The sequence below is a fragment of the Chelmon rostratus genome, chromosome 7 (genome assembly GCF_017976325.1).
Source record: "Chelmon rostratus isolate fCheRos1 chromosome 7, fCheRos1.pri, whole genome shotgun sequence".
Classification (NCBI taxonomy): Eukaryota; Metazoa; Chordata; class Actinopteri; order Chaetodontiformes; family Chaetodontidae; genus Chelmon; species Chelmon rostratus.
In genome coordinates, this window is record NC_055664.1 from 29,010,846 (window position 1) to 29,036,569 (window position 25,724).

The following is a 25,724-nucleotide window of genomic DNA, read 5'->3' on the forward strand; positions in this document are numbered from 1 at the left end:
ACTGTCACTTTTCATCTCTGTGGAAAGATGGAGGTCTCAGGTCTCACACAGTGGACATCGTGTCTCATGGACGAGACGAGCTTCAGTGGACAGAACACGACACTTTGATACGATACAGAACTGAAGTCCACGGAGTCGTAGCTGTCGGCCGCCTCGGCCTCCTTCTGCAGGTCTCAGTTCAGTTTCATCCTGACAGGTGGAACATCTCCACGACCGATCTTCACTCATTTTATCGTCTGCGGTTCGATTCCCTCTTGATTTGTTTCCTCTGGTTCATACAGCGGCTCTGATGAAACATTCGCTGAACAGGTGACGTTCAGAGTGATGAACGCGACTGGAAACAAACAAACGTGACAGAAAGAAGCTGAAGTGTGAAACGTGAGGAGCAGCTGGTTCGTTTTTAATCGTTTGTTTGAAATAATGTTCGTACAGTGTAAATGTGACTGTGGTGAATGAACCAGTTAAACCAGTTAAAGAGAGAAACGGAACACATGATCTGATGGTTTTTATTTGTCTCTGAATGTAAATATAATGTTTGACGGCCGAGTCCTTTAAAACTGATAAAACCTCAAACCTCCAAAGTCAATACAAAACAAAATCAGGTTCAAAGTGGCGACAAACTGATGACAGACGGCGGTTTGACTTTCAAATAAACTCAAACATCATGACTCCTCCTCCTCCAGAGTTCACTGTGACCTCATCAGGTGAACAGAAACGACCAATCAGCTCACAGCAGATCATCACCCGAAGCAGAGGTGAGACAGTTCAGAGAAGGAAGCGTCCTCCGGTCTGCCGTGACAGGTGTTGTTATGGAGGGGGCGGGGTTTATGTTAGCGGCGGGCGGTCTCTCACAGGTAACCCTCCTTCTTGAACTGCTCGTGCAGGATGTCTCGGTACTCGTCGAAACCGCCGTCGATGCGTCGAACTTTCCCGCCTTCGCACACCCACAGCTCCTTACACACCAGCCGGATCAGACGCTCGTCATGTGACACCAGCATGACCCCGCCCTGAAACATATGACATCACACACTGAGGAACACCTCTGAGAGACACCTGCGAGTGAGGAGGCAGCTCGTTTCATTTAGTTCAGTTTGTATTTTCTTTGGTGTGTAAGAAACATAATGTGGACTCAAACATCACAATCATGTAGTGTACACCTTGTCAGGTATGACACCTGATGGACACCTGACAAGGTGTGATCCCACATATCTGGAGCTCAGGTGGGCGGAGTGTTTTCACTGATGTGCTGATTATTTCATCATAATGAACAACAGGACTGAGTGAGGACAGTCTCACTCTCTCACTCACTTTAAACTTGTTGAGGGCTTTGGCCAGAGCCTCGATGGTCTCCATGTCCAGGTGGTTGGTCGGCTCGTCCAGGATGTAGAAGTTTGGACTGAGGACAGACAGAAGACGACATCATCATCATCATCATCATCAGATACACTGACAGCTGGACCCTGAATGTCTTCCTACCATGGCATGGTCATCTGTGCGAAGGCCACCCGGCTCTTCTGTCCTCCTGACAGACTGGCCACCGGCCTCGTGGCCAGCTCTCCGGTGATACCGTAACCTCCCAGCTGGTGGCGGTATTCCTCCTCCGTCCGACCTGCGACACAAACATCGGCCGATCAGAACCTGCGGGTCGAACGAAGCCTCGGCGTGAGGTCGTCATTGGTGGTTTCGGTGCTTACCGGGGAACCTGTTGAGCAGCAGCTCCACAGAGCAGACGTTCAGGTCCAGCTGGTCCACGTGATGCTGGCTGAAGTAACCGATCTTCAAGTTCCTGATGAGAAATGAAAAGCACCAGCAGCCAAACTGCAGTAAATGTCAGCTCGGACAAAAAGTTCTGCAAGTGATTCCCTGAAAACAGTTCCTACAGAGTACGTGAACAGTTCCCTGTAAACAAACGTACCGCTGTGAACAGTCCAATAAACAGTTCTCTGTCAGCACTGCTCATCTAAAGCTTCTTATAAATGGAGTGTAAACTGTTTCCTAAACAGAGTGAACAGTTTCCTTTTCCAGTAGTACGAGTACTGCAACAGTACCTCTAAACTAACACTGAAAAGAGAGCAGAGTATGAGATAGAGATTAAACCAACGTGCTTCTCAAAGACATTTCCCCTCTCATCCCAGAGGCTTCTTCACTTCTAACCGACTGGTGGGGAGTCTCAGGTATTCATCCTCCTGGAGGATCATAGACCCGCCCAGCTAGCACGCAAGTCGTTAAGGTCACATGGGCCAAGGTGTTGATGGGGTCATGGCGTGAAAGGGTTGTTTATCCCCCCCGACCATCATCTGAGTCATCAGGGTCACATGACTCCTACAGTGAAGGGGGGGGGGGGGGGGGGTCTGAGGACAGCATTGTAACTGGCTGATAAGTGGAGTCCTAGACCACCTCCCTGGTTCAGTGATGGTCTTTACAGTTGAACCACAAGCAAGTCCAGTTGCCTTCGAAGTACCACGACCTGGACGAATGAGCATCTCACAGAGAGATGAGATAGAAACGGTTCCCTGGACAGAGGCTGTAAACACAAACAGTTCTCTGAGCAGGGACAGGGTTCTTTAAAAGAATCCATAAACAGAGAATAAATGGTTCCCTGAACAGAAGCTGTAAACGGTTCTCTGAGCAGAGACAGGGTTCTTTAAAAGAAACCATAAACAGAGAGTTAACGGTTCCCTGAACAGAGGCTGTAAACGGTTCTCTGAGCAGGGACAGGGTCCTTTAAAAAGAACCCATGAACAGAGAATAAATGGTTCCCTGAACAGAGGCTGTAAACAGTTCTCTAAATAGAAAAGGTTCTTTAAAAAGAACCCATAAACAGAGAGTTAAGGGTTCCCTGGACAGAGGCTGTAAACGGTTCTCTAAATAGAAAAGGTTCTTTTAAAAGAACCCATAAACAGAGAATAAACAGTTCTCTAAACAGAAAAGGTTCTTTAAAAGAACCCATAAACAGAGAATAAACGGTTCCCTAAATAGAAAAGATTCTTTAAAAGAACCCATAAACAGAGAGTAAACAGTTCCCTAAATAGAAAAGGTTCTTTAAAAAGAACCCATGAACAGAGATTAAAGGTTCCCTGAACAGAGGCTGTAAATAGTTCTCTGAGCAGAGACAGGGTTCTTTAAAAGAACCCATAAACAGAGAGTTAACGGTTCTCTAAATAGAAAAGATTCTTTAAAAAGAACCCATGAACAGAGAATAAAGCGTATAAAGAGCTCCGTAAACATGTTAATGGTTTTCTACAGAGTGCAAACGTTCTCTGAGCAGAACAGAAAAGTTCTCCTGGAAACATTTCAGTACAAACAACAACAGTCCAGGTGAGCAAGCCGAGGTGAATGCTCTGCTCTCATTGGTCCGTCGGTCATCTTACCTGTGAGCTTGTCTGACTCCGCTGACCGGCGTCAACTCGCCCATCAGCAGTTTGAGGATGGTCGATTTACCGGCGCCGTTTTCACCGACCTGACAGCGAACACAACACGACACATGAACTCCGACACAGTCCTGATTATTGATCAGCTGATTGGTGTTAAAATAATACATTTCTGTTAAATCAAGTGTTTGTTGTGAGTTCAGGCTCTGTGGATCCTACAAACGTGACCGAAGGATCGACTTTATATATTTATATGCTTCATAAGACAACAGCCATTAACGGGCTGGTCGATTTCTCTGACCACACGTACGATGCAGATGCGTGACTCAAGGTCAGCTGACAGGTTGAGTCCAGAGAACAGGCGCTGGTCTGGAGAGTAATAAAACTCTACTTCATCCAGCTGCAGGATGGGAGGAGACAGCTTCTCAAAGTTATCTGGAAACCTGCAGAAAGACCAAACGACATGTCAATCAATCAAACAACACCTGAGCAGACGACAGACGAAAACACCTGCAGATCACAGGTGTTTAACATCCGGTTTACCTGAGCTGCAGACCCGCACGTACAGCTTCATAAACACAAACTCACACTGCTGCTGGGAAACTCAGTTATTTTAACCATCGTCTTACCTTAAAGTCACCTCAGTTTCCTTTTCAATGGGCTTCAGTTCAGGTCTGCAGGAGGAAACAACACAGTCACCGACACATTCGAGCAGGACTCACTGATGTCTGTCGTAGTTCCACAGTACTTTCAGGTACTCAGTGTTCTGTGTACCTGAATGTACTGAAGACACACTACAGACACCTGATATACACCTGAAACACCTGCAGCTGCAACACCTGTCTGATCAGGTACATCTGAGTCCAGGTGGATGTTACTGGCATTTAAGTCAGGTGTGTCAGGGGTGCATGAGATGTGTGTGAGGCCTGTGTCTCAGGTGTGTCTCAGGTGTGTGTAAGGTGTGTGTAAGGTGTGTGTAAGGTGTGTGAATACTCACAGCCTCTCCAGCAGTTTGAGTTTGCTCTGGACCTGAGCTGCTCTGTTAGCATTGTAACGGAATCTGTCGATAAACACCTGAAACATAAACACGTCATCAAACACAGTGCATTCTGGGAAAACAGCCATGTGAATTAGCAGTAGTACCTGTATATGTTGTCTGTATTGCAGTAGTACCTGTATATGTTGTCTGTACTGCAGTAGTACCTCTGTATATGTCGTCTGTACTGCAGTAGTACCTCTGTATATGTCGTCTGTACTGCAGTAGTACCTCTGTATATGTCGTTTGTACTGCAATAGTACCTGTATATGCTGTCTGTACTGCAGTTGTACCTCTGTATATGTTGTCTGTACTGCAGTTGAACCTCTGTATATGTTGTCTGTACTGCAGTAGTACCTGTATATGCTGTCTGTACTGCAGTAGTACCTGTATATGTTGTCTGTACTGCAGTTGTACCTCTGTATATGTTGTCTGTACTGCAGTTGTACCTGTATATGCTGTCTGTACTTGTTGTCTGTACTGCAGTAGTACCTGTATGTTGTCTGTACTGCAGTTGTACCTCTGTATATGTTGTCTGTACTGCAGTAGTACCTGTATATGCTGTCTGTACTGCAGTTGTACCTCTGTATATGCTGTCTGTACTGCAGTAGTACCTGTATATGCTGTCTGTACTGCAGTAGTACCTGTATATGTTGTCTGTACTGCAGTTGTACCTCTGTATATGTTGTCTGTACTGCAGTTGTACCTCTGTATATGCTGTCTGTACTGCAGTTGTACCTGTATATGCTGTCTGTACTGCAGTAGTACCTGTATATGTTGTCTGTACTGCAGTTGTACCTCTGTATATGTTGTCTGTACTGCAGTTGTACCTCTGTATATGTTGTCTGTACTGCAGTAGTACCTGTATATGCTGTCTGTACTACAGTAGTACCTGTATATGCTGTCTGTACTTGTTGTCTGTACTGCAGTAGTACCTGTATATGTTGTCTGTACTGCAGTAGTACCTCTGTATATGCTGTCTGTACTGCAGTTGTACCTCTGTATATGCTGTCTGTACTGCAGTAGTACCTGTATATGCTGTCTGTACTACAGTAGTACCTGTATATGCTGTCTGTACTTGTTGTCTGTACTGCAGTAGTACCTGTATATGTTGTCTGTACTGCAGTAGTACCTCTGTATATGTTGTCTGTACTGCAGTTGTACCTCTGTATATGCTGTCTGTACTGCAGTAGTACCTGTATATGCTGTTTGTACTGCAGTAGTACCTCTGTATATGCTGTCTGTACTGCAGTTGTACCTCTGTATATGTTGTCTGTACTGCAGTTGTACCTCTGTATATGTTGTCTGTACTGCAGTAGTACCTGTATATGCTGTCTGTACTGCAGTAATACCTGTATATGCCGTCTGTACTGCAGTAATACCTGTATATGCCGTCTGTACTGCAGTAGTACCTGTATATGCTGTCTGTACTGCAGTTGTACCTCTGTATATGCTGTCTGTACTGCAGTAGTACCTGTATATGCTGTCTGTACTGCAGTAGTACCTGTATATGTTGTCTGTACTGCAGTAGTACCTGTATATGTTGTCTGTACTGCAGTTGTACCTCTGTATATGTTGTCTGTACTGCAGTTGTACCTGTATATGCTGTCTGTACTGCAGTAATACCTGTATATGCCGTCTGTACTGCAGTAGTACCTGTATATGCTGTCTGTACTGCAGCTGGGCCTCGTACTCTCTGTGTTGGTTCTTCAGTCTGTCTTCTTTGGTTTTAATAAAGTTCTCGTAGTCACCACGGTAACTGTCCAGCCTCTGAGAGTGCAGGTGGACGATGTCTGTTACTACGGCATTCAGGAAGTTTCTGTCGTGGGAGACGACCAAGATGGTGGACTGCCACGTCTGTGGGGGGAGGGGTTAATGACCTGTTAGCTCCTGGGTAACTGTTCTCATTGGTTCCAATGACAAATGCTAATGTTCAAGCGAGTTAAGGTTCAGACCTGCAGGTAGTTCTCCAACCACAGAATGGCTCGGACGTCCAACATGTTGGTCGGCTCTTGAAGCACACACACAAAGGAGGAATACATCAGAATACTACCACACAACTACTACTTGTATTTGTACTCCTCTCACTGAGTAGCTACAACTACTAGTGCCTCCTCCAAAAACTTACTCCTACTACTCCAACTTGCACTGCTCTATTCCTACTTCAAATACTCCCACTCATCTTACTCTGAATACTACAAGCAGCCCTCATACAACCACTACTTGTACTCCTACTACTCCTTGTCCTACTGTTACTCATACTACTACTTGAACTGCAAGCACTAACACCAGCGAGCCACAGCTCTGGGGGAGGGTCTGACTCACCATCCAGCAGCAGCAGGTCCGGCCTCATGAAAAAAAAGGCACAAAGACAGAAAGAAATGGTCTGTTAGACGCTGTCATGTACTTCATGATGTGTGTACACCCCCACAGACACCATGACTGAGAGAAGAAGCTGGAGGCTGAAACTCACCGAGCAAACAGAGCTCTAGCCAGTGCCAACCTCATCCTCCATCCTCCTGAAAACTCCCTGCACACGCACACACGCACACGCACACGCACACACACACACACACACAGTGTGTTAGAGGGTTAGGGTTATGACATTGTGGTGGCTAAGCAGCCTCATGGTCACTTTGGTCGGGCCGGGTCAGGGTTGGGTGGAGCAGGTGTAAGTGTGTATGTGTGTGCTGGAGAGTGGACTCACTTGGTGGTCTGCTGTTGCATTCTGGGAGAGAATCCGAGACCAGCCAGGATGACAGAGGCTCTGATTGGATGACACAGATGTCAATCAACACACCAATAGGCTATAATTAAAGAGTGAATCACTTGGATGTGGATTCAGTGCCCCCTGCTGGAGCCTCTCAGTATGCACAGGGCAGTAAATGCACAATGCACAAAGGTCTGCTGCCGTTTCACTGAAGCACAGCTGTTGTTTTCATTGTAGTTCAGTTGTACTACAGTTGCAGTGCAGCTGTTGTTGTTGTGATGTGAGACTGTGCGGTTGCCATAGTTACCGGGCTGGAGCTTTGTCAGCCTCGATCTCCTCCAGCTTGCCATAGATCTCTGACAGTCGAACACTCTCCATCCCGTCAGCACTGAGACAAAAACACAAACACAGAATGAGTACGACACAACTCTGACGTCACTTCAGTGTCTCCATAGCAACAGCCACTGAGGATCATGGATGTTGTAGTGTTTCTGCAAACTAAGAGCATGAAGGTGAAATATTTCTACATGATGGCCAGACCAGTGTTAAGTGTCTTTTTTTGTGAAATGAATTTCATTCCATGCCAGGAGATGTAACAACCGTTCACACCTGGCCTCAGGTGACTTGTAATCGTGTAAACAATCGTGTTAACCGAGGACATGTCAGTTTCCAGGCAAACACCTTTCAAATATTACCTGATATTGTGTGATTTTGGATTTTTATCCATAATTTCACTGATTTTGGTTTTAAATGGCGTGCTCCGTCTTCAGCTGGTCCGCTTGTACACGGGACCAGGCCAGCAAAAACCGACCCAACCACCCCTAAAATCGACATTGTAATTCTGCCTGCGCAGCACCGCCACCCGGTGTAAATCGGGATCTTACGTTCCGTTGGCGATGCGAGCGTTGAGCCTCTTCTCCTCGCTAAGCAGATCTTCTCTCAGCGTGTCGCTCTCCAGGACACTCTGCAGAGCCGGCGTCTCGTCTCCAGCCACTTCCTGTTCCACGTGGAGGATGGAGATGTGGGCCGGAACACGCAGGTTACGACTGGCCAACATCTTCAACAACGTCGTCTTCCCCAAACCGTTACGACCAATCAGACCGTAGCGCCGACCAGTTGCCAGAGAAAGCTCCGCCCCCTGCAGCAAACACCTGGAGACAGAAATATATCATGAAAACCTCGAATATATGAATCTTATACTTCATGTTAGCTTATTAGGGACACGGGGCACGCTCCGAGGCACTGGCTCCTGCAGCTCACTTATTACTATCCCGCGCGTTTCTTCTTCTTCTTCTTCTTCTTATTAGGGACACGGGGCACGCTCCGAGGCACTGGCTCCTGCAGCTCTGCTGCAGGAGCCAGTGACTCGGGGCGTAGCCCCGAGTCACTTATTACTATCCCGCGCGTTTCTTCTTATTATTATTTTTCATCATCCTCCAAATTTTCGTCCCTAAACTCGCCCCGCAGCTTTGAGAAAACCCTCGCAAATTATATATCAAAACGTGCGTATTGTTCGGGATCGGTGTGCTATTACTTTTCTCAAATTTATCGCAGTTTTTCGCGTCGTAAGACGCGAAAAACTGCGATAAATTTCCCATAAGAAATGAATGGGACCGGCGAAAAAAACAAGATTGAAATTGGAGTTTTTCAAACATCTGTAGCTCAGGCATACATTCACCGAGAGACTTCATTTCAACTTTAAAATGTAGACCCAAGTCTGGTCTATTGGTGTGTTCATCCACATTTTGATTGGTCCTATAGTTTTTGATCAGTCACTGTTCAATGACAGTGATCGTGTGGCGGGAAATTTTGAGATTATAATGGGTGTGTATTGCGCGGAATGTTCGCGCTAGAGTGCGTGCTAGAGTGGCACAGAGTCTAAAAACGATCTGAAAATCTTCTCTTTTTCTCGTCGCTACGGCCACAAATTACACTCTACACGCATAATTTTGGGCTCATTTTGTAGACAAACTTGTCCTCTTTCGTGTGATGTCCTCGAAAAAGCCGAGAGACTTACTGAATTTAAATAGTGAGACGTTTTGTGCAGCCAGCGCCCTCCTGTTCTCCCATTAAGTCCCATGTTAAAATTCAGAGCTGTTTTGTGAGCAAAGCAGAAATGCCTCCTGTCTTTAGATCGCCATAAAACGAAAAGTTGTTGTGTCAGGAATAAAACGAGGAGATGGTCGGACTCAGGAAGTTCTCGGGAGTCCGATGATCTATAGTACACTCTGATACGAGGTACGGTTCTCTCACCAGAGGATTTAGTTCAGGAGGTTCGCCGAACCCAAATCTCACTGCATACAATACAAACTCCTGTTCTCTGAGTCGCAGAGTCTTTTTAAGTCGACCATTTTGTCATTTTTCTAAAGAATATCTGGACATAAAACACACGTACATCTGGCCCAGACTTGTCCGCATCTCACAGTGTAATCGGTTTTTTGATAGCAGCTACGGTTTTGACACAATCGCAAGTTGTTCGGAAGAAACCGACAGCGAAAAAGCCGCTTTTCAAGGGAAGAGTTTAACAGGTGCAACTGTCATTTACACACACACCGGTCAATAACCCACGCACACACATCTGCAGGACAACAAGCCTGAGAATGATTATCTTAACGAGCTCAGTCAAAACAAGGGCATTGTTTGAAAACAATCTCTGTCCAACAAGCAGTTAAACTCAGCTTCAGAAAGCTCTTTGCCAAAGAGGTTGAGACAGGAGTCACACAAATGCACACACCAAAAGGGCTAACCAAAAGCTAAAAAGTGATTAAAAACAGCACGTCAAAACTGAACAGGAACAGGTAAACAGTGGGAGAGGTGCAGAGGTAATTATCAGCAGGTGGGGCAGAAGTTACACACGCACACAAACACACACACACACACACACACACACACACACATTCAGACACACATATACCAGACACATCTCCATGTAGGAGCTGGTTGGGCTGCTTGTGTAGTTCAAGCAGACACACACACACAAACAGACGAAGACACACACATACGCAGTCACACACAATGACAGATACATAAACACATACACACAGACAAATGCATAATGAAAACCCCATCCCCCCGCCCCCTTGTTATCGCTGTTAGCTCTGTTAGCTCTGTTAGCACAGTTAGCTCTGTTAGCGTTAGCGCCGTTAGCTCTATTCGCACCTTTAGCTGTTCGCTCCGTTAGTGTTAGCTCTGTTAGCTCCGTTAGCATTAGCTCCATTCATGTTTATTGATTCAGTTCATTAATTCATGTTAACAGAGACATGAAGCAGAGGAGAGAAGCAGACACAGACAGCTGAGGTGATCAACAGAGACAGACAAGGAGAAAGCCACAGAAACACAGCTGAGAGCAATTCATTAATCAGGGACTGACTACCTCTGATATCTGCAGTTTTCTCACATTGCAGCCTTTTTCAATTGTCCGCTGCTTCGCCATAGTTTCTCCTAGAGACTTCATTCAAACTTTAAAACGTAGATAATTTTGTCGGCTCAAAATGACCCTCGGCACATTTTGATATCTCTTACGGTTTTCGAGCTATGACCATCGAAGGCCGACGTAAGACGCAAACAACTGCGATAAATTTCCCATAAGAAATGAATGGGGAAATTTCCTCAAATTGCAGCCTTTTTCAATTGTCCGCTGCTTCGCCATAGTTTCTCCTAGAGACTTCATTCAAACTTTAAAACGTAGATAATTTTGTCGGCTCGAACGCACCCCGTGTCCCTTTCAAAATTTCCCAGGGGGAATTTTCTAGTTATTTTTCATCTTCCTCCAAGTTTTCGTCCTCAAACTCGTCCCACAGCTTTGAGAAAACCCTCGCAAATTATATATCAAAACGTGCGTATTGTTCGGGATCGGTGTGCTATTACTTTTCTCAAATTTATCGCAGTTTTTCGCGTCGTAAGACGCGAAAAACTGCGATAAATTTCCCATAAGAAATGAATGGGACGGGCGAAAAAAACAAGATTGAAATTGGAGTTTTTCAAACATCTGTAGCTCAGGCATACATTCACCGAGAGACTTCATTTCAACTTTAAAATGTAGACCCAAGTCTGGTCTATTGGTGTGTTCATCCACATTTTGATTGGTCCTATAGTTTTTGATCAGTCACTGTTCAATGACAGTGATCATTTGGCGGGAAATTTTGAGATTATAATGGGTGTGTATTGCGCGGAATGTTCGTGCTAGAGTGCGTGCTAGAGTGGCACAGAGTCTAAAAACGATCTGAAAATCTTCTCTTTTTCTCGTCGCTACGGCCACAAATTACACTCTACACGCATAATTTTGGGATCAGTTTGTAGACAAACTTGTCCTCTTTCGTGTGATGTCCTCGAAAAAGCCGAGAGACTTACTGAATTTAAATAGTGAGACGTTTTGTGCAGCCAGCGCCCTCCTGTTCTCCCATTAAGTCCCATGTTAAAATTCAGAGCTGTTTTGTGAGCAAAGCAGAAATGCCTCCTGTCTTTAGATCGCCATAAAACGAAAAGTTGTTGTGTCAGGAATAAAACGAGATGATGGTCGGACTCAGGAAGTTCTCGGGAGTCCGATGATCTATAGTACACTCTGATACGAGGTACGGTTCTCTCACCAGAGGATTTAGTTCAGGAGGTTCGCCGAACCCAAATCTCACTGCATACAATACAAACTCCTGTTCTCTGAGTGGCAGAGTCTTTTTAAGTCGACCATTTTGTCATTTTTCTAAAGAATATCTGGACATAAAACACACGTACATCTGGCCCAGACTTGTCCGCATCTCACAGTGTAATCGGTTTTTTGATAGCAGCTACGGTTTTGACACAATCGCAAGTTGTTCGGAAGAAACCGACAGCGAAAAAGCCGCTTTTCAAGGGAAGAGTTTAACAGGTGCAACTGTCATTTACACACACACCGGTCAATAACCCACGCACACACATCTGCAGGACAACCAGCCTGAGAGTGATTATCTTAACGAGCTCAGTCAAAACAAGGGCATTGTTTGAAAACAATCTCCGTCCAACAAACAGTTAAACTCAGCTTCAGAAAGCAGTTTCGCAAAAAGGTTGAGACAGTAGTCACACAAACACACACACAAAAAGGGCTAACCAACAGCTAAAAAGTGATTAAAAACAGCACGTCAAAACTGAACAGGAACAGGTAAACAGTGGGAGAGGTGCAGAGGTAATTATCAGCAGGTGGGGCAGAAGTTACACAGGCACACACGCACGCACACACACACACACACATTCAGACACACATATACCATACACATCTCCATGTAGGAGCAGATTGGGCTGCTTGTGTAGTTCAAGCAGACACACACACACAAACAGACGAAGACACACACATACGCAGTCACACACAATGACAGATACATAAACACACACACACAGACAAATGCATAATGAAAACCCCATCCCCCCGCCCCCTTGTTAACGCCGTTAGCTCTATTAGCTCTGTTAGCACAGTTAGCTCTGTTAGCGTTAGCGCCGTTAGCTCTATTCGCACCGTTAGCTGTTAGCTCCGTTAGTGTTAGCTCTGTTAGCTCCGTTAGCATTAGCTCCATTCATGTTTATTGATTCAGTTCATTAATTCATGTTAACAGAGACATGAAGCAGAGGAGAGAAGCAGACACAGACAGCTGAGGTGATCAACAGAGACAGACAAGGAGAAAGCCACAGAAACACAGCTGAGAGCAATTCATTAATCAGGGACTGACTACCTCTGATATCTGCCGTTTTCTCACATTGCAGCCTTTTTCAATTGTCCGCTGCTTCGCCATAGTTTCTCCTAGAGACTTCATTCAAACTTTAAAACGTAGATAATTTTGTCGGCTCAAAATGACCCTCGGCACATTTTGATATCTCTTACGGTTTTCGAGCTATGACCATCGAAGGCCGACGTAAGACGCAAACAACTGCGATAAATTTCCCATAAGAAATGAATGGGGAAATTTCCTCAAATTTCAGCCTTTTTCAATTGTCCGCTGCTCGGCCATACTTTGTCCTAGAGACTTCATTCAAACTTTAAAACGTAGATAATTTTGTTGGCTCGAACGCACCCCGTGTCCCTTTCAAAATTTCCCAGGGGGAATTTTCTAGTTTTATTTTATTATCTTTCTTATTATCTTGTTTCTAACACGGGGCTGCAAATCAAATTTCGTTGACATGTCTATGAATGACAATAAAGGTAATCTTGAATCTTGAATCTTGTGGATAAGCTCCGCCCTTAGCTTACCTCTCTCCAAACGAAACATCAAAGTTCTCGATGCGGATGTCATAGCTGCGGTTCTTCCCTGATTGGTCAACTCGATTGTCCTTCTTACTGCTGGCCTGACTTGCAGATGCCTCCTCCAGGACTCTGTGACAGAGAAAACAGGGCAGGGCAGGTGAGGACAGGTGTACAGGTGAAGACAGAGAGGGTGAAGACAGAGAGGACGGGTGTACAGGTGAAGACACAGAGGACAGAGAAGGACATGTGCACAAATGTGGCAAGAGAGGACAGGTGTGGACAGAGAGGACAGGTGTCTACAGGTGTGGACAGAGAGGACAGGTGTGTACAGGTGTGCACAGAGAGGACAGGTGTGGACAGAGAGGACAGGTGTCTGCAGGTGTGCACTGACAGGGGACTGGAGGCCTTCTGAGAGTCCTTCTCGTTCCTGCGCTCGTGTTTGGCTTTCAGCTTCGCTTCGGCCTTCTCCAGTTTCTTCGCGTCCACCGTCTGAAGACACAGACAGGAAGTGTTTAATGAAAACATCACAATCAATCAGAGAATCAGCTCAAGAACATTAAATCAAAAACTAAAGGAGGCAGAAAAATCCACCACACTGAAAAATCTAACACAATCAGACAGTTGAGACATTTCTCAAACTACTGTGAGTCTCATTTGTCTTTTTACTTCCTGTCAGCAGAAGCTTTTTAATCCAAACAACAAACTCAATAGTTGCAAATTTTTAATTTGAGTAAAAATAAACGACTCACTGTGTTCTGAGGACGTTTCATCATCCAGATTCCCTGAACGTCTTCTGCTGCACTAACTGCGGATGGTGGAGAAAAGGTCATCTTATTCCTTCTGTAGATCTCTGATCAAACATTATCAAAAGTTCAAATACGGTAAAGTGTATTATCATTTTGTTTGGTTACCTATGTCGGCAGAGATCTGAGAGAGCTGCACCGGAGCGTCCAACAACACCTGTCTCTGAGGGCCATGATGGTTATTCCTGTTTCAAAAAACACACAAACCCAATTCCTGTTCAATACACAGATCATTCCTGTTTAATACACTCTATTCCTGTTTACTATTCCTGTTTAATACACACTGTTCCTGTTTAATACACTCTATTCCTGTTTACTATTCCTGTTTAATACACACTATTCCTGTTTACTATTCCTGTTTAATACACTCTATTCCTGTTTACTATTCCTGTTTAATACACACTATTCCTGTTTACTATTCCTGTTTACTATTCCTGTTTAATACACACTATTCCTGTTTACTATTCCTGTTTACTATTCCTGTTTAATACACTCTATTCCTGTTTAATACACTCTATTCCTGTTTAATACACTCCATTCCTGTTTAATACACTCTATTCCTGTTTACTATTCCTGTTTAATACACTCTATTCCTGTTTAATACACTCCATTCCTGTTCAACACATACTATTCCTGTTTAATACACACTATTCCTGTTTACTATTCCTGTTTAATACACTCTATTCCTGTTTAATACACTCTATTCCTGTTTAATACACACTATTCCTGTTTACTATTCCTGTTTAATACACACTATTCCTGGTTTAAACATGTTACTCCTGTTTAAAACACAGATCTTCCCTGTTTAAAACACAAGTTATTCCTGATGACAACACATCATTACAGTTAAAAACAGCAGTCTGGGGGTTGAGGAGTAGTGACGATAATCTGCTTTGACGTGGAAGAGGTGACCCACTGCTCCTGCAGCATGTGAGACACGAACAGATTGAACACACTGATGATTCCCTGAAAGGCCATTGTGATGTGTGACTTTTCTTTTCCTTACAGTTTAAGAGTGTTGAACATCTGGAGGCAGATGTCTCTGACGTCGTCTTCGTTTTTACTGTCAGCGGACACTTCCTGCAGGACTCCTCCGATGGCGTCGTAAACCTCCTCCCCATCCTCGAAATCTGCTCCGCCGCTGTCCAAAACACCTGAAACACACACATCTGGATTCAGACACAGCTTTGTAAACATCATACACTTGTTCAGGTGTTAACACACCTGCTGTGATCAAATCTGGATCCTTTCAGACTGGACAGATCACAGCCAATAAAGACTGAGCAGCTGGAGAGACAGCGCTCTCTAGAGCTGCAACGATTCATTGATTAGCTGTCAACCATTAAAGTAATGAAGTTTTGATGATTGAGGATGTGCATATAAACAATGATACCTTACTGTCACATTGATTACACAGTGTTTTCTTTTCTTCTATTATCTGCGTACATTGATTTGATTTCTTTACACCACACCTGACCACGCCCTCACCTGCTGCTGCAGTAAAGGCCTGTTGATGTTGTCTGTTATTCTTTAAAGAGTAACTGAACTGCAGTGTGTCACTCTGATCGCTGCTGCACCTGTGACCACACCCAACGGTGATGTCACAGAGTTCCGACGGTACACCTGTACATCACTGGAGCGAGGTGACAAGCAGAGCCTGACAAACACTGGACTTCTGGGACCAACGCTGATATTTCACACTTCTATAAACTGCTTTGTTCTGTCTGAACACGTGTGTTGTTTTCTAGTTTATTGGTGCTTGTTTTTAACTCCATCATTCCTTTATTCAGGTAAATAATTTGATGTACTGCAGTAATTCACTTTTGTACTTTTTGAAGGTGGAACTTTGCCATTACCTTGTTTTGTTTTTAATATAATTATGAAAGCCATTAAAACAGTGGAAAGTAACTAAGTACATTTACTCCAGTACTGGTGTTAAGTATCATTTTGAGGTAGTCGAATAGTTCTATTTTATGTTACATTCTACTTCTACTGTATTTCAGAGGGAAATATCGTACTTTTGACTTCACTGTGTTTATCTGCCAGGTTGAACACAGTTTCAGAACTATGATTCAGTGTATACGATTATTACTCAACAGTATATGAAGTACTTACATCAGCTTGACCTCCTGCAGGTACAAGAATCTAACTCTACCTGATGTGAATTTGTTTTATTATTATTGAGAGTGTTCAATTACATATTTTTAGCATTTTGGTGACTCTGACACACTCACTGTGTCACAGTCAGTGTGTGTGTCAACACAAACCATCTGACATCCGCTGGGATCAGGGGCAGTTGTCCACCTTGCCCAGGTCGTGGTCCACCTGTGGTGATGACTACTGGAACACATTTATATTTATCTATCAATGACACCACTGCTAGTTTTACACACGTAAAGACTTTGTGCCGTTTCGCTCCTCGACAGGCTTCACGGCAGTTAACGTTACTTCCCGTGACACTCCTGTGACACCGCCTCGGTTCCTGTGGGTCAGGGTTCGGGGTTTGGTCCAGTCAAACTGGACCATAATCCTCTAACTAATCACGTTTTAGTCTAACTAATCTAGCCTCGGCGAGCCATGCCGTGCTAGCCGGTGCCCTCCTGTGAGCACAGTCAGCCTAGGTAGCACATTAGCTCCGGAGCTAAGAGCAGCGGCTGCCTAGCCTAGCAAGGCAGATTAAAAACCGGTCTGAACCGCTTCGCCGGCCTGACAGACAGCGGCTCTGTCTCCCACACACAGCGGCTCTGTCCTCAGCTTCTCACCTGTGATGTAGTCGAACACCTCCGAGTCGATCTCAGGGAACTCGCTCTTCAGAATGTCCACGTACGTCGCCATGATACCCGGCCCTGGACTCAGCCGCGACACGCATGCGTCAACATGCGACGCCGCAGGGAATTCTGGGGGATGACGTTCTTGTGTCGGTCATGTTGACGTTGACGTCAAACGATAAAGCCTACAAATGAGCCAAAACGGAAATAAAAAAGGTTGTTTTTCCTTTATTCTAATTAACACATGTCGGTGGTTATTCGTCTGTCATCAGGATGTCATGTGTTTATTACAAGTAAAACAAAAATTATGTCATTTGGCAATTGCAAAAGAAATACTCAAGCACAGATACAGTACAACCACATCATAGCCTCCACCAAACTACATCATAACCTCCACCAAACCACATCATAACCTCCACCAAACCACAACATAACCTCCATTAAAACCACATCATAACCTCCACCAAACTACATCATAACTTCCACCAAACCACATCATAACCTCCACCAAACTACATCATAACCTCCACCAAACTACATCATAACCTCCATTAAAACCACATCATAACGTCCACCAAACCACATCATAGCCTCCACCAAACTACATCATAACCTCCATTAAAACCACATCATAACGTCCACCAAACCACATCATAGCCTCCACCAAACCACATCATAACCTCCACCAAACTACATCATAACCTCCACCAAACTACATCATAACCTCCACCAAACTACATCATAACTTATACCAAACTACATCATAACCTCCACCAAACTACATCATAACTTATACGAAACTACATCATAACCTCCACCAAACTACATCATAACTTACACCAAACTACGTCATAACCGAATCACAACGTAACCTCCACCGATCTACTTGAGATTTTTTAGGACTTTTAGGGAAATTTCACCTAAACAAGGAAATGTAACAAGTCCAACACGACATTTCTTTCTGGGTTTTTTGGTTTGTTTTTTGATCATTTCATTGAGTCTCTCTCTGTAGCATTACTTTGAAAATGACAAATGAACCAACAGAAATGTATTTATTATTTCTCTGTTCTCAGATTTTGTGTATGTCTTTCCTTGCTGCTCGTTGACCACAGGAGGGCGCTGCTCTGTACAGTTAAAGGGGAAAAAACACGGATAAATGTCTTCACACGCATCTTACGGGATAAAAGGAAAACAGGACATATAATAATTTAGGTAAATACTACATAAATGTAAGCACTGATGTGCAGGCAACTATTCAAACAAAGGGCCGTCTGAACATTGACATTACGTTCACATTAATAATGGTCTATCATCTCTGTCATTGGTGCTTCTTTTTGCCTTTTTAATTCATCGTTCAAGAATTATTTTATTACATACAGCATTATTGTAATGTTTTACATACTGTATCATTGCACTGAAGTACAATCAGTATTACTGTACTATAGTATACACAGTATTATTTCACTGTATACAGAAAGTATTATTGTACTGTAGTACACACAGTATTATTGTACTGTTTTACACACAGTATTACTGTAGTGTTTAACGCACAGTATTATTGTAGAGCTCATGTGCAGTATTATTGTACTGTTTTACATACAGTTATTATTGCTCTGTAGTACACACAGTATTATTGTACTGTTTTACACACAGTATTATTGTAGTGTTTAACGCACAGTATTACTGTAGAACTAATGTGCAGTATACTTGTACTTGCTGTTCTGTTAATAAAAATAATCATGTGTTGGCCAGCCCGCTTCCCTCTGAGCGCCGCTCTGCGCATGCTCTGCTCTGGAGTTTAGGGTGGGAAAGTTAGCCGTTAGCACTGTGAGCTAACCAACCGGAGTGTGTAATGGCGGCCTCGGTGTTGCTGGGGTCTGCGGACAACACCGGACTCAACTTCACGGTTGGAGGTGGCAGCAGCGGCGGCGGCACGGGAAATGTTTTAGTCGGGAATAATAACGGACTGGGACCGGCGGGGCCGGCGCCCTGGAACCGTTCTCTAGACCGTGCGTTGGACGAAGCCTCGGCCACCGGGTGCCTGAACCTCAGCGGCAGGAAGCTGAAGGAGTTTCCCCGGAGCGCCGCCAACCACGATCTGACGGATACCACCAGGGCCGGTGAGTGAGAGAGACATCCCGGGGACCGGACACTGTGAGCCGATCGACTGTCTGTTGAAGTAACTTACAGACAGTTTTTATGGACTTGAAGACGATGAGAAGTAAAAATGTAACTAACGGATCTGGGAAGGATGGGATGGGGAAAACCGTCAGGGCCGGTGTTATGACAAACATTGTGCCCCCCCCAAAATATTCCTCTGTCGTGATTCCTCTGTCTAATGATTAAATACGTTAAAATGCCGCTCACAAAACTTACTTGCAAACTATCAGTGCACTATTTTATAGCCTAGAGTCTTTTTTTAGCTCTTTGAACACTTAATTTAAGTTAACGTGACAACTTTATCTGTTCAAACTTTGGCTAGTTAGCAGTCTGTGGTTAGCAGTGTGTGGTTAGCAGTCTGTAGCGCGGTTAAATTGAAGCTTTGTCACCTTTTTAACATGGCCTAAGATACCTAACTGTTAGAACAGCAGATTACCTGTGATTATTTAGTGTTCCGACGTGAAACTGAGGTGAAGACCCACCAGGGAAAGAGTAGGGGGGTTCAATATCTCAACTTGTGTCAGTGCACCTGTAAGTTGTGGAAATGGGTATCGGCGTTTGTTGATATCGGTTGGTGTAGCCAGCTAGCATGCTAACACTGCTACAAGAGTGTAAACACGACATAATGGACATGCTAGTGTTAGCACACGGCTAGTTTCTTTAATTAAAGTTAGCTGATGTAGTTAGCCGTCCACAGCTCGGACCGGACCGGAGGGACTCCGCCGAACTGTAAAAGCTCACTTCGACCGTCTGACGTCAGCTGAAGTGTGAACAGGTGAACACACACCTTAGCGTTGTTGTGTGTGTAATGTCTGTGATACCCGATTAGATAATGAGGCCAGAGTGAATGAAAGCTGCTCCGCCCACCCGAGGCTGACGGGCCGGCGTGGAGAGAGAAGAAAAACAAACGGAGCAGAGGAGGTTATCTTTGGACAGTGTGTGTGCGTGTCTCTGTCTACATGTCTTTGTGTCTGTCCGTGTGTGTGTGTGTGTCTGTCTGTGTGTGTCTATGTCTGTGTGTGCGTGTCTCTGTCTACATGTCTGTGTGTGTCTGTCTCTATGTCTGTGTGTGTCTCTGTGTCTCCCTGTCTGTCTCTGTTGTCTCTGTCTGTCCCTTCTGTCTCTGTCTCTCCCTGTGTGTGTGTGTCTGTCTACATGTCTGTGGCTGTGTGTGTGTGTGTGTCTGTCTGTCTGCGTTTGTGTGTCTCTCTGTCTACATGTCTTTGTGCGTGTGTCTGTCTCTATGTGTGTGTGTGTCCATGTGTGTGTCTGTGTGTGTCTCTGTGTCTGTCTGTCTCCCTGTCTGTCTCTGTTGTCTCTGTCTATCCCTGTGTGTCTGTCTGTCTCCCTGTCTGTCTCTATCTGTCTCCATCTGTCTCTGTGTCTGCCTGTCTGTTCTGTCTGTCTGTGTCTATGTGTGTGTGTGTCTCTGTGTCTCCCTGTCTGTCTCTGACTGTCTCTTGCGTGTGTGGACTTCCATCACTGTTCAGTGCTCATTATAAGTTTTTCATGATGTCATCACAACAGACTAAAGTACAAAGAAATAAACCAATCAGACGTTTTCTTTGGCTGCAGTTCATTCAGCATTTAACTGGCAGCTATTTTGATAATTGATTCATACAAAAAATCCATTTTATATGACAGGCAAGATGTGAAGACATCACCTTGGCATATATTTTTCACTTTTCTACATAAAATGATGAACTGATTTAATGTGGAAACGAGTGGACAGATTAATGGACAATGAAGTTTCAGCCTGAATGCAGTGATCCAATGTTTAATTTTAGTCTGTCAGAATATATCTGCAGATTGAGATTAATAATACAAAATTAACAAATACATAGATGAAGGTAACACTTAATTAACCTAATGGGGAAATACAAAGTAATTAAAAGGAGCTTCAGCTTCACCAGCTGCAGGATTACATGATAACGTGATGAACACCTGAATGCATCATTTATAAAATCCAGTGAGGTACGTTATTCTGCATGATGATGCTTTTCACTTTGGTGCTTCAGGTATATTTTCATGTGAAGACCAGAAGCATGAAGTACTTTTACTGGAGTAAAGCTTTGACTGCTGGACATAGTATTCCCACACTGATCTGTGTACTTGTTCCGCCGCCGTTGATCTGTAGACATGAAGACCCTGAACACGAGTCCACGCTGTGTGTTGCTGTGCAGCCTCAGGCCTCAGCTCTGAATGAGTCCGTGTGATGAAGACTGTGGAAGTGGAGCACAGACGCCTCTGTGTGTTCCTCTGCTGTAAAGTTAGACAGAGAAACGGCCTGACCCAGAAACTGTCCCATGTCGTCTTCTCACAGACCCCTCGCTGTCAGTTTGTGTGTGGGCTGGTCAGTAACGTCAGTGGGATGTGCTGCAGGTCACTGAGGGTTTGAGTTCTGCTGCTTTTGCTGCTGACGATGAAAGTTAGTGTGATCAGAAGCTGTGTGTCGTTCTATGGATGATATTTTATGTTTCAGAGGTGTGCTAATCCTGCCAGCTTCCTGTTGGAGCGCTCAGGTGTGGGGTTGTTTCAGGCTTTGTCTTTAGTGTTGTGTGTCGTGCTTTTTGCTCGTTGGATTGTGAACGCTTTGTGTGGAAGCCAGAAGGAAAAGCTGCTGCTTTAACCGTCCATAACGGGGATCTAAATAAACCAAAACTAAGTGCTGGGCCTGTATTCAACCTTCTCCTGGAACAATAACTTCAATTCCACTTTGTAAAATAACAGAGTGTGAGGCTCTGTGATTGGATGCATGCAGGTGACTTTGACTCTTTATCAAAGATCTTTTCTAATACAGTTGTTCATCTTTTGCTCTCATGATGATGTTGACCCAGACTGAGGGTCTGAACATCATCTCTGGGCTGAGTGAGCTGCAGGAGCCTGAAAGACGTTTGTGGCTGTGCTCCAGTACATGTCTGCTTGTAAAACAGGCCCAGAATGGGATTTGTTTGGGAACAACGGGGGGGCTCTGATAATGGCCCGCAGCGTCCAAGACGAGCTTTATTTTGACTCATCGGTCGAGATGAAAAAAGCCAAAATGTCTGCATATTCAGTGAGACTTCATTGATGATTAAAAGCTGCTGCAGGAAAACAACGTGAAAAGGATCACAGGGAACTGGTTTTAAAATCTGTCTCTGCAGGAATGAATGTCACAGCAGCCCACTGTCCTGAGCACAGGCAGGCTGCTGTACAACAGGAAATGGTTGTTACTGTGGTGATGTGTACTTCCTGCCGGCCAGGTGCTGATCCCCTCACAGCTGCACTGATAATTATAGACACACTGAGGTCTGCGTGCACTTTACGTGCATCACAGTTACTTTTTTCTGTTACAGTGCGATGAATCTGTCTGTTTTTTGACTGTTTGGATAAAACTGCGACTCCAGAGAACACATGTAAACAGACAGAAGACATGCAAACTAAGGAAACATCTTCATCAATTTGACGTTGAAAAGCTGCAAAAACAGAAACACAACCGAACCGCGAGACGCTGCAGGCAGCACAGATGGCTGCAGAAGCTGTTTCCAGGGGACAGTCAAACGTGATGCACGCAGCCGGACGTGCTCGTTGTTGTTGTCGTGGTTTGTGACTCATGAAGCTGCTGAAGTTAGCTCTCTGTACGTGGTGCTGGAAAATTAGCTACAATGTAAGTTTTGCTGGTGGAACAAGTGTGTCTCAGCTGCGTGCGTCACTTTTTAGTGTCCCCTGGAAACAGTGTCTGCTGTGATCTGTGCCGCCTGTGGCTGTTTTTCTGCTGGTTCGGCTTGAGGTGTTCGTGTTTTGCTGAGTCGCAGTGTGTTGAGCCGTCGGGGCCACCGTAGGTCTCTGACACTTCACACTGTGGAACCAGTTCATCAAACGTCATGTAGAGACCAGCAGAACCACCAACACCACTTTAAACTGGAAGAGATCAGCTGGTCAGTGGTCACCTGCTCTTTGTCATGGCATCCTGTGTCACCTTGACAACCACACAGACTGATCCGATTGGATGACAGCTTAGAGACAAGAGGAAGGTTCAGATACAGACTGACTGTAGTTAGGAGTTTCTATTTTCAGACTCAGTCACGAGTTTTTCACTCATGTAACACACTCACACACACACACACACACACATTTATATACAGTGTTTTACACTGAGCTGGACTGCAGCCTGTGGTGGAGACAGCAGGAGGAGAGACCGGTCTCTGTCTGCAGGGTGAACAGTTATAATGTGAAGTGTTCATAGAAACATAATATATCTCTGAATGTCAGAACTGTGAAGCACAAACGCATGAAAACACCAAAATAACTAAACTGTGAAAGTCTTCTTCACTTGTGTTAGTCAGTTAGCAAACTGCTTCAGGTGCTCCAGCCCAGAGGGGGGGGGGGGGGGGGGGGGGGGGCGTGGTGTACATGTAGACAGGAATCTGGAGTATGATCAGATTGATAATCTGTAATCAACGTGACTGACTGTCAGAAATGTCAGAGTGATTTTATTCTGCATACGAGACACTTAAACATCTTAGCTCTGGACAAGAGTGTGTTTGATTAAGTATAACCTCAACTCTCTCTCTCTGTCTGTCTGTCTGTCTGTCTGTCTGTCTGTCTGTCTCTCTGTCTGTCTGTCTGTCTATCTCTCTCTCTGTCTGTCTGTCTCTCTCTCTGTCTGTCTGTCTGTCTGTCTCTCTGTCTGTCTGTCTGTCTGTCTCTCTGTCTCTCTGCCTGTCTGTCTGTACAGACCTGTCTCGTAACCGTCTGTCGGAGCTTCCTCTGGAGGTTTGTCTCTTTGTATCTCTGGAGAGTCTGAACCTTTACCAGAACTGTCTGAGGTCTCTGCCAGACAGTCTGCTCAACCTGCAGGCCCTCACCTACCTGAACCTCAGGTAAGACACACACACACACACACACACACACACACATACATGTCTCCTTGGTAACAAATGAAACCTGAATGTTTCCACTGTGTGATGGCTCTTCTTCCTCTGCGTCATTGAGCTCCATTAGAACCCATCAGTGAACCTCACTGTTGTTCTGGCTGACATGTTCCTTCATCACCATGAACACACACACTGAAGTTTATTCTGCCTCAGTCCCACACACACACACACACACACACACACACCATCCTGCTGCCACAAATACTCACACAGCACACAGTGGATTAATTCACCACTGCAAGTCGTCCCCAACAAATGGACCATGTCCTCCTGTTTGTCTGGTTACAAACTCCAGTGGACAGTAATTATTGGACCTTTCAAAGATGAAACCTTTTTTATAGAAGTGTTGGCTCATGGTGGGAATGGTTGGGTCTCTGTGATGACATCATAAAGAGTACGGTATAGAAGAAAAGGGCCCTGATACAACTTCTGTTATATAAATGAAAGTGAAGAAGTGTTCTTAAAAGATTTACCTTTTCAGTAGGAACCAATGAGCCGAGTGCTGAGAGCCACAGACAGGAAGTCAGACAGGACTGTGAGACAGACTAACGTGTCGTTGGTTTGAGTCTAAATATAAGAGACAAATCCAGACTGACACTCGCTTTAAGTCAGTGAGTTAGCTGTTAGCTGTAGCATCAGCCCCGTATTCTTACTCTTTATCTGTTTACATTAAGTCAACCTGTGTCCATTAGCAGTCTGCTGACTTAGCTTTTAGCATCTCCTGTTAGCAGTGTAGTCATGGATACAGACTGTCACTGGATCACTGTGATCACTGTGATCCTGACAAGAACTTAAGAACAGGAAGGTTCTCAGGGAAGTTCTGCAGTATTCAAAACTTTATATATATGGATCCTTGGGAAGTGGAGGTGACACTGAATGATTTGTGTTTTCAGGTGTTTATGTGACATTGCTGTAGCGCCACCTGCAGAGTACAATAACTAACTTCCTGTCTTTACCTGCACGAGTCTGTCTTTCACCTCACAGTTCATGAAGCTCTGCTTTCTTTGACCAGTTGATAAAATCATTTCACATTGTCCCTCCGTCCGTCCCTCTGTCCGTCCCTCTGTCTGTCTGTCTGTCTGTGTCCCTCAGTCGGAACCAGCTGTCTGTCCTCCCCGTAGTCGTCTGCAGTCTTCCTCTGAAGGTTTTGATCGCCTGCAACAACAAACTGGTTTCTCTGCCAGAAGAACTGGGACAGCTGAGACACCTCACTGAACTGGTCAGTCATGCTGATGTTGATTGAAACAGGCTCCGTCAGGCTATCGTTCACTGATTTCCTGCCGCAGCTCAAAGTGACGCTCAGATAAAACAGTCGTCGTCTTATTTCTGATCTCATCAATAGTGTCTGACACCTCAGATGTATCATGGGACCCCTTCAGGAGGGCCGGCCCCCCAGTTTAGGAACCTGTGGTCTCACTGTAGACGGAGAAAAAATAATTTTATTCACTGTGCTTTTGAAGGCTACCGCCGGCTCCTTTTTAAGGTGGAATGTTTTCTTGCCTGTTACTCGATGCATGAGTTGATGTGTGGAATCACTCAACACTCCTTAAATGTCTGTTTGTTTTTATTGGCTCTCTTCAGGGATGATGTCATCTTCAAGAACTTAAAAAATGTACATGAATTTCAGCCAGATACTGTCTGTGAATATCCTGTTTCCTCACCTCACCTGTGGTTATTACTGATCATGGTTCTGTACACTGCCCCCTGCAGGATGTAAGCTGTAATGAGATCCAGACTCTACCGTCTCAGATGGGT

General features: G+C 44.7%; 2 protein-coding genes across 2 annotated transcripts in view; one reads left to right on the plus strand and one right to left on the minus strand.

Moving 5' to 3' along the window:
- Positions 1-490: 490 nt before the first annotated feature.
- Positions 491-17,023, minus strand: abcf3 (ATP-binding cassette, sub-family F (GCN20), member 3). Its single transcript, XM_041940036.1, has 21 exons — positions 16,888-17,023; positions 15,132-15,279; positions 14,234-14,310; positions 14,072-14,127; positions 13,714-13,811; positions 13,329-13,451; positions 8,002-8,268; positions 7,425-7,505; positions 7,115-7,174; positions 6,881-6,937; positions 6,733-6,755; positions 6,363-6,418; positions 6,064-6,264; positions 4,369-4,445; positions 4,001-4,045; positions 3,682-3,814; positions 3,372-3,460; positions 1,695-1,786; positions 1,477-1,609; positions 1,309-1,396; positions 491-1,007 (listed from the first exon to the last, which is right to left on the minus strand). Exons 1-21 carry the CDS (start codon positions 16,958-16,960, stop codon positions 849-851), a joined length of 2,136 nt encoding a protein of 711 aa, XP_041795970.1. The 5' UTR covers positions 16,961-17,023; the 3' UTR covers positions 491-848.
- Positions 17,024-18,739: 1,716 nt separating this feature from the next.
- lrch3 (leucine-rich repeats and calponin homology (CH) domain containing 3) overlaps positions 18,740-25,724 on the plus strand; it is a 28,362-nt gene continuing 21,377 nt past the window's right edge. The window contains exons 1-4 of the mRNA XM_041940037.1: positions 18,740-19,013; positions 23,771-23,915; positions 25,062-25,188; positions 25,680-25,724. The exon at positions 25,680-25,724 is cut by the window's right edge and continues 61 nt beyond it. Coding sequence (XP_041795971.1) covers positions 18,746-19,013; positions 23,771-23,915; positions 25,062-25,188; positions 25,680-25,724 — 585 coding nt within the window. The 5' untranslated portion in view covers positions 18,740-18,745. The remainder of the gene's footprint in view (positions 19,014-23,770; positions 23,916-25,061; positions 25,189-25,679) is intronic.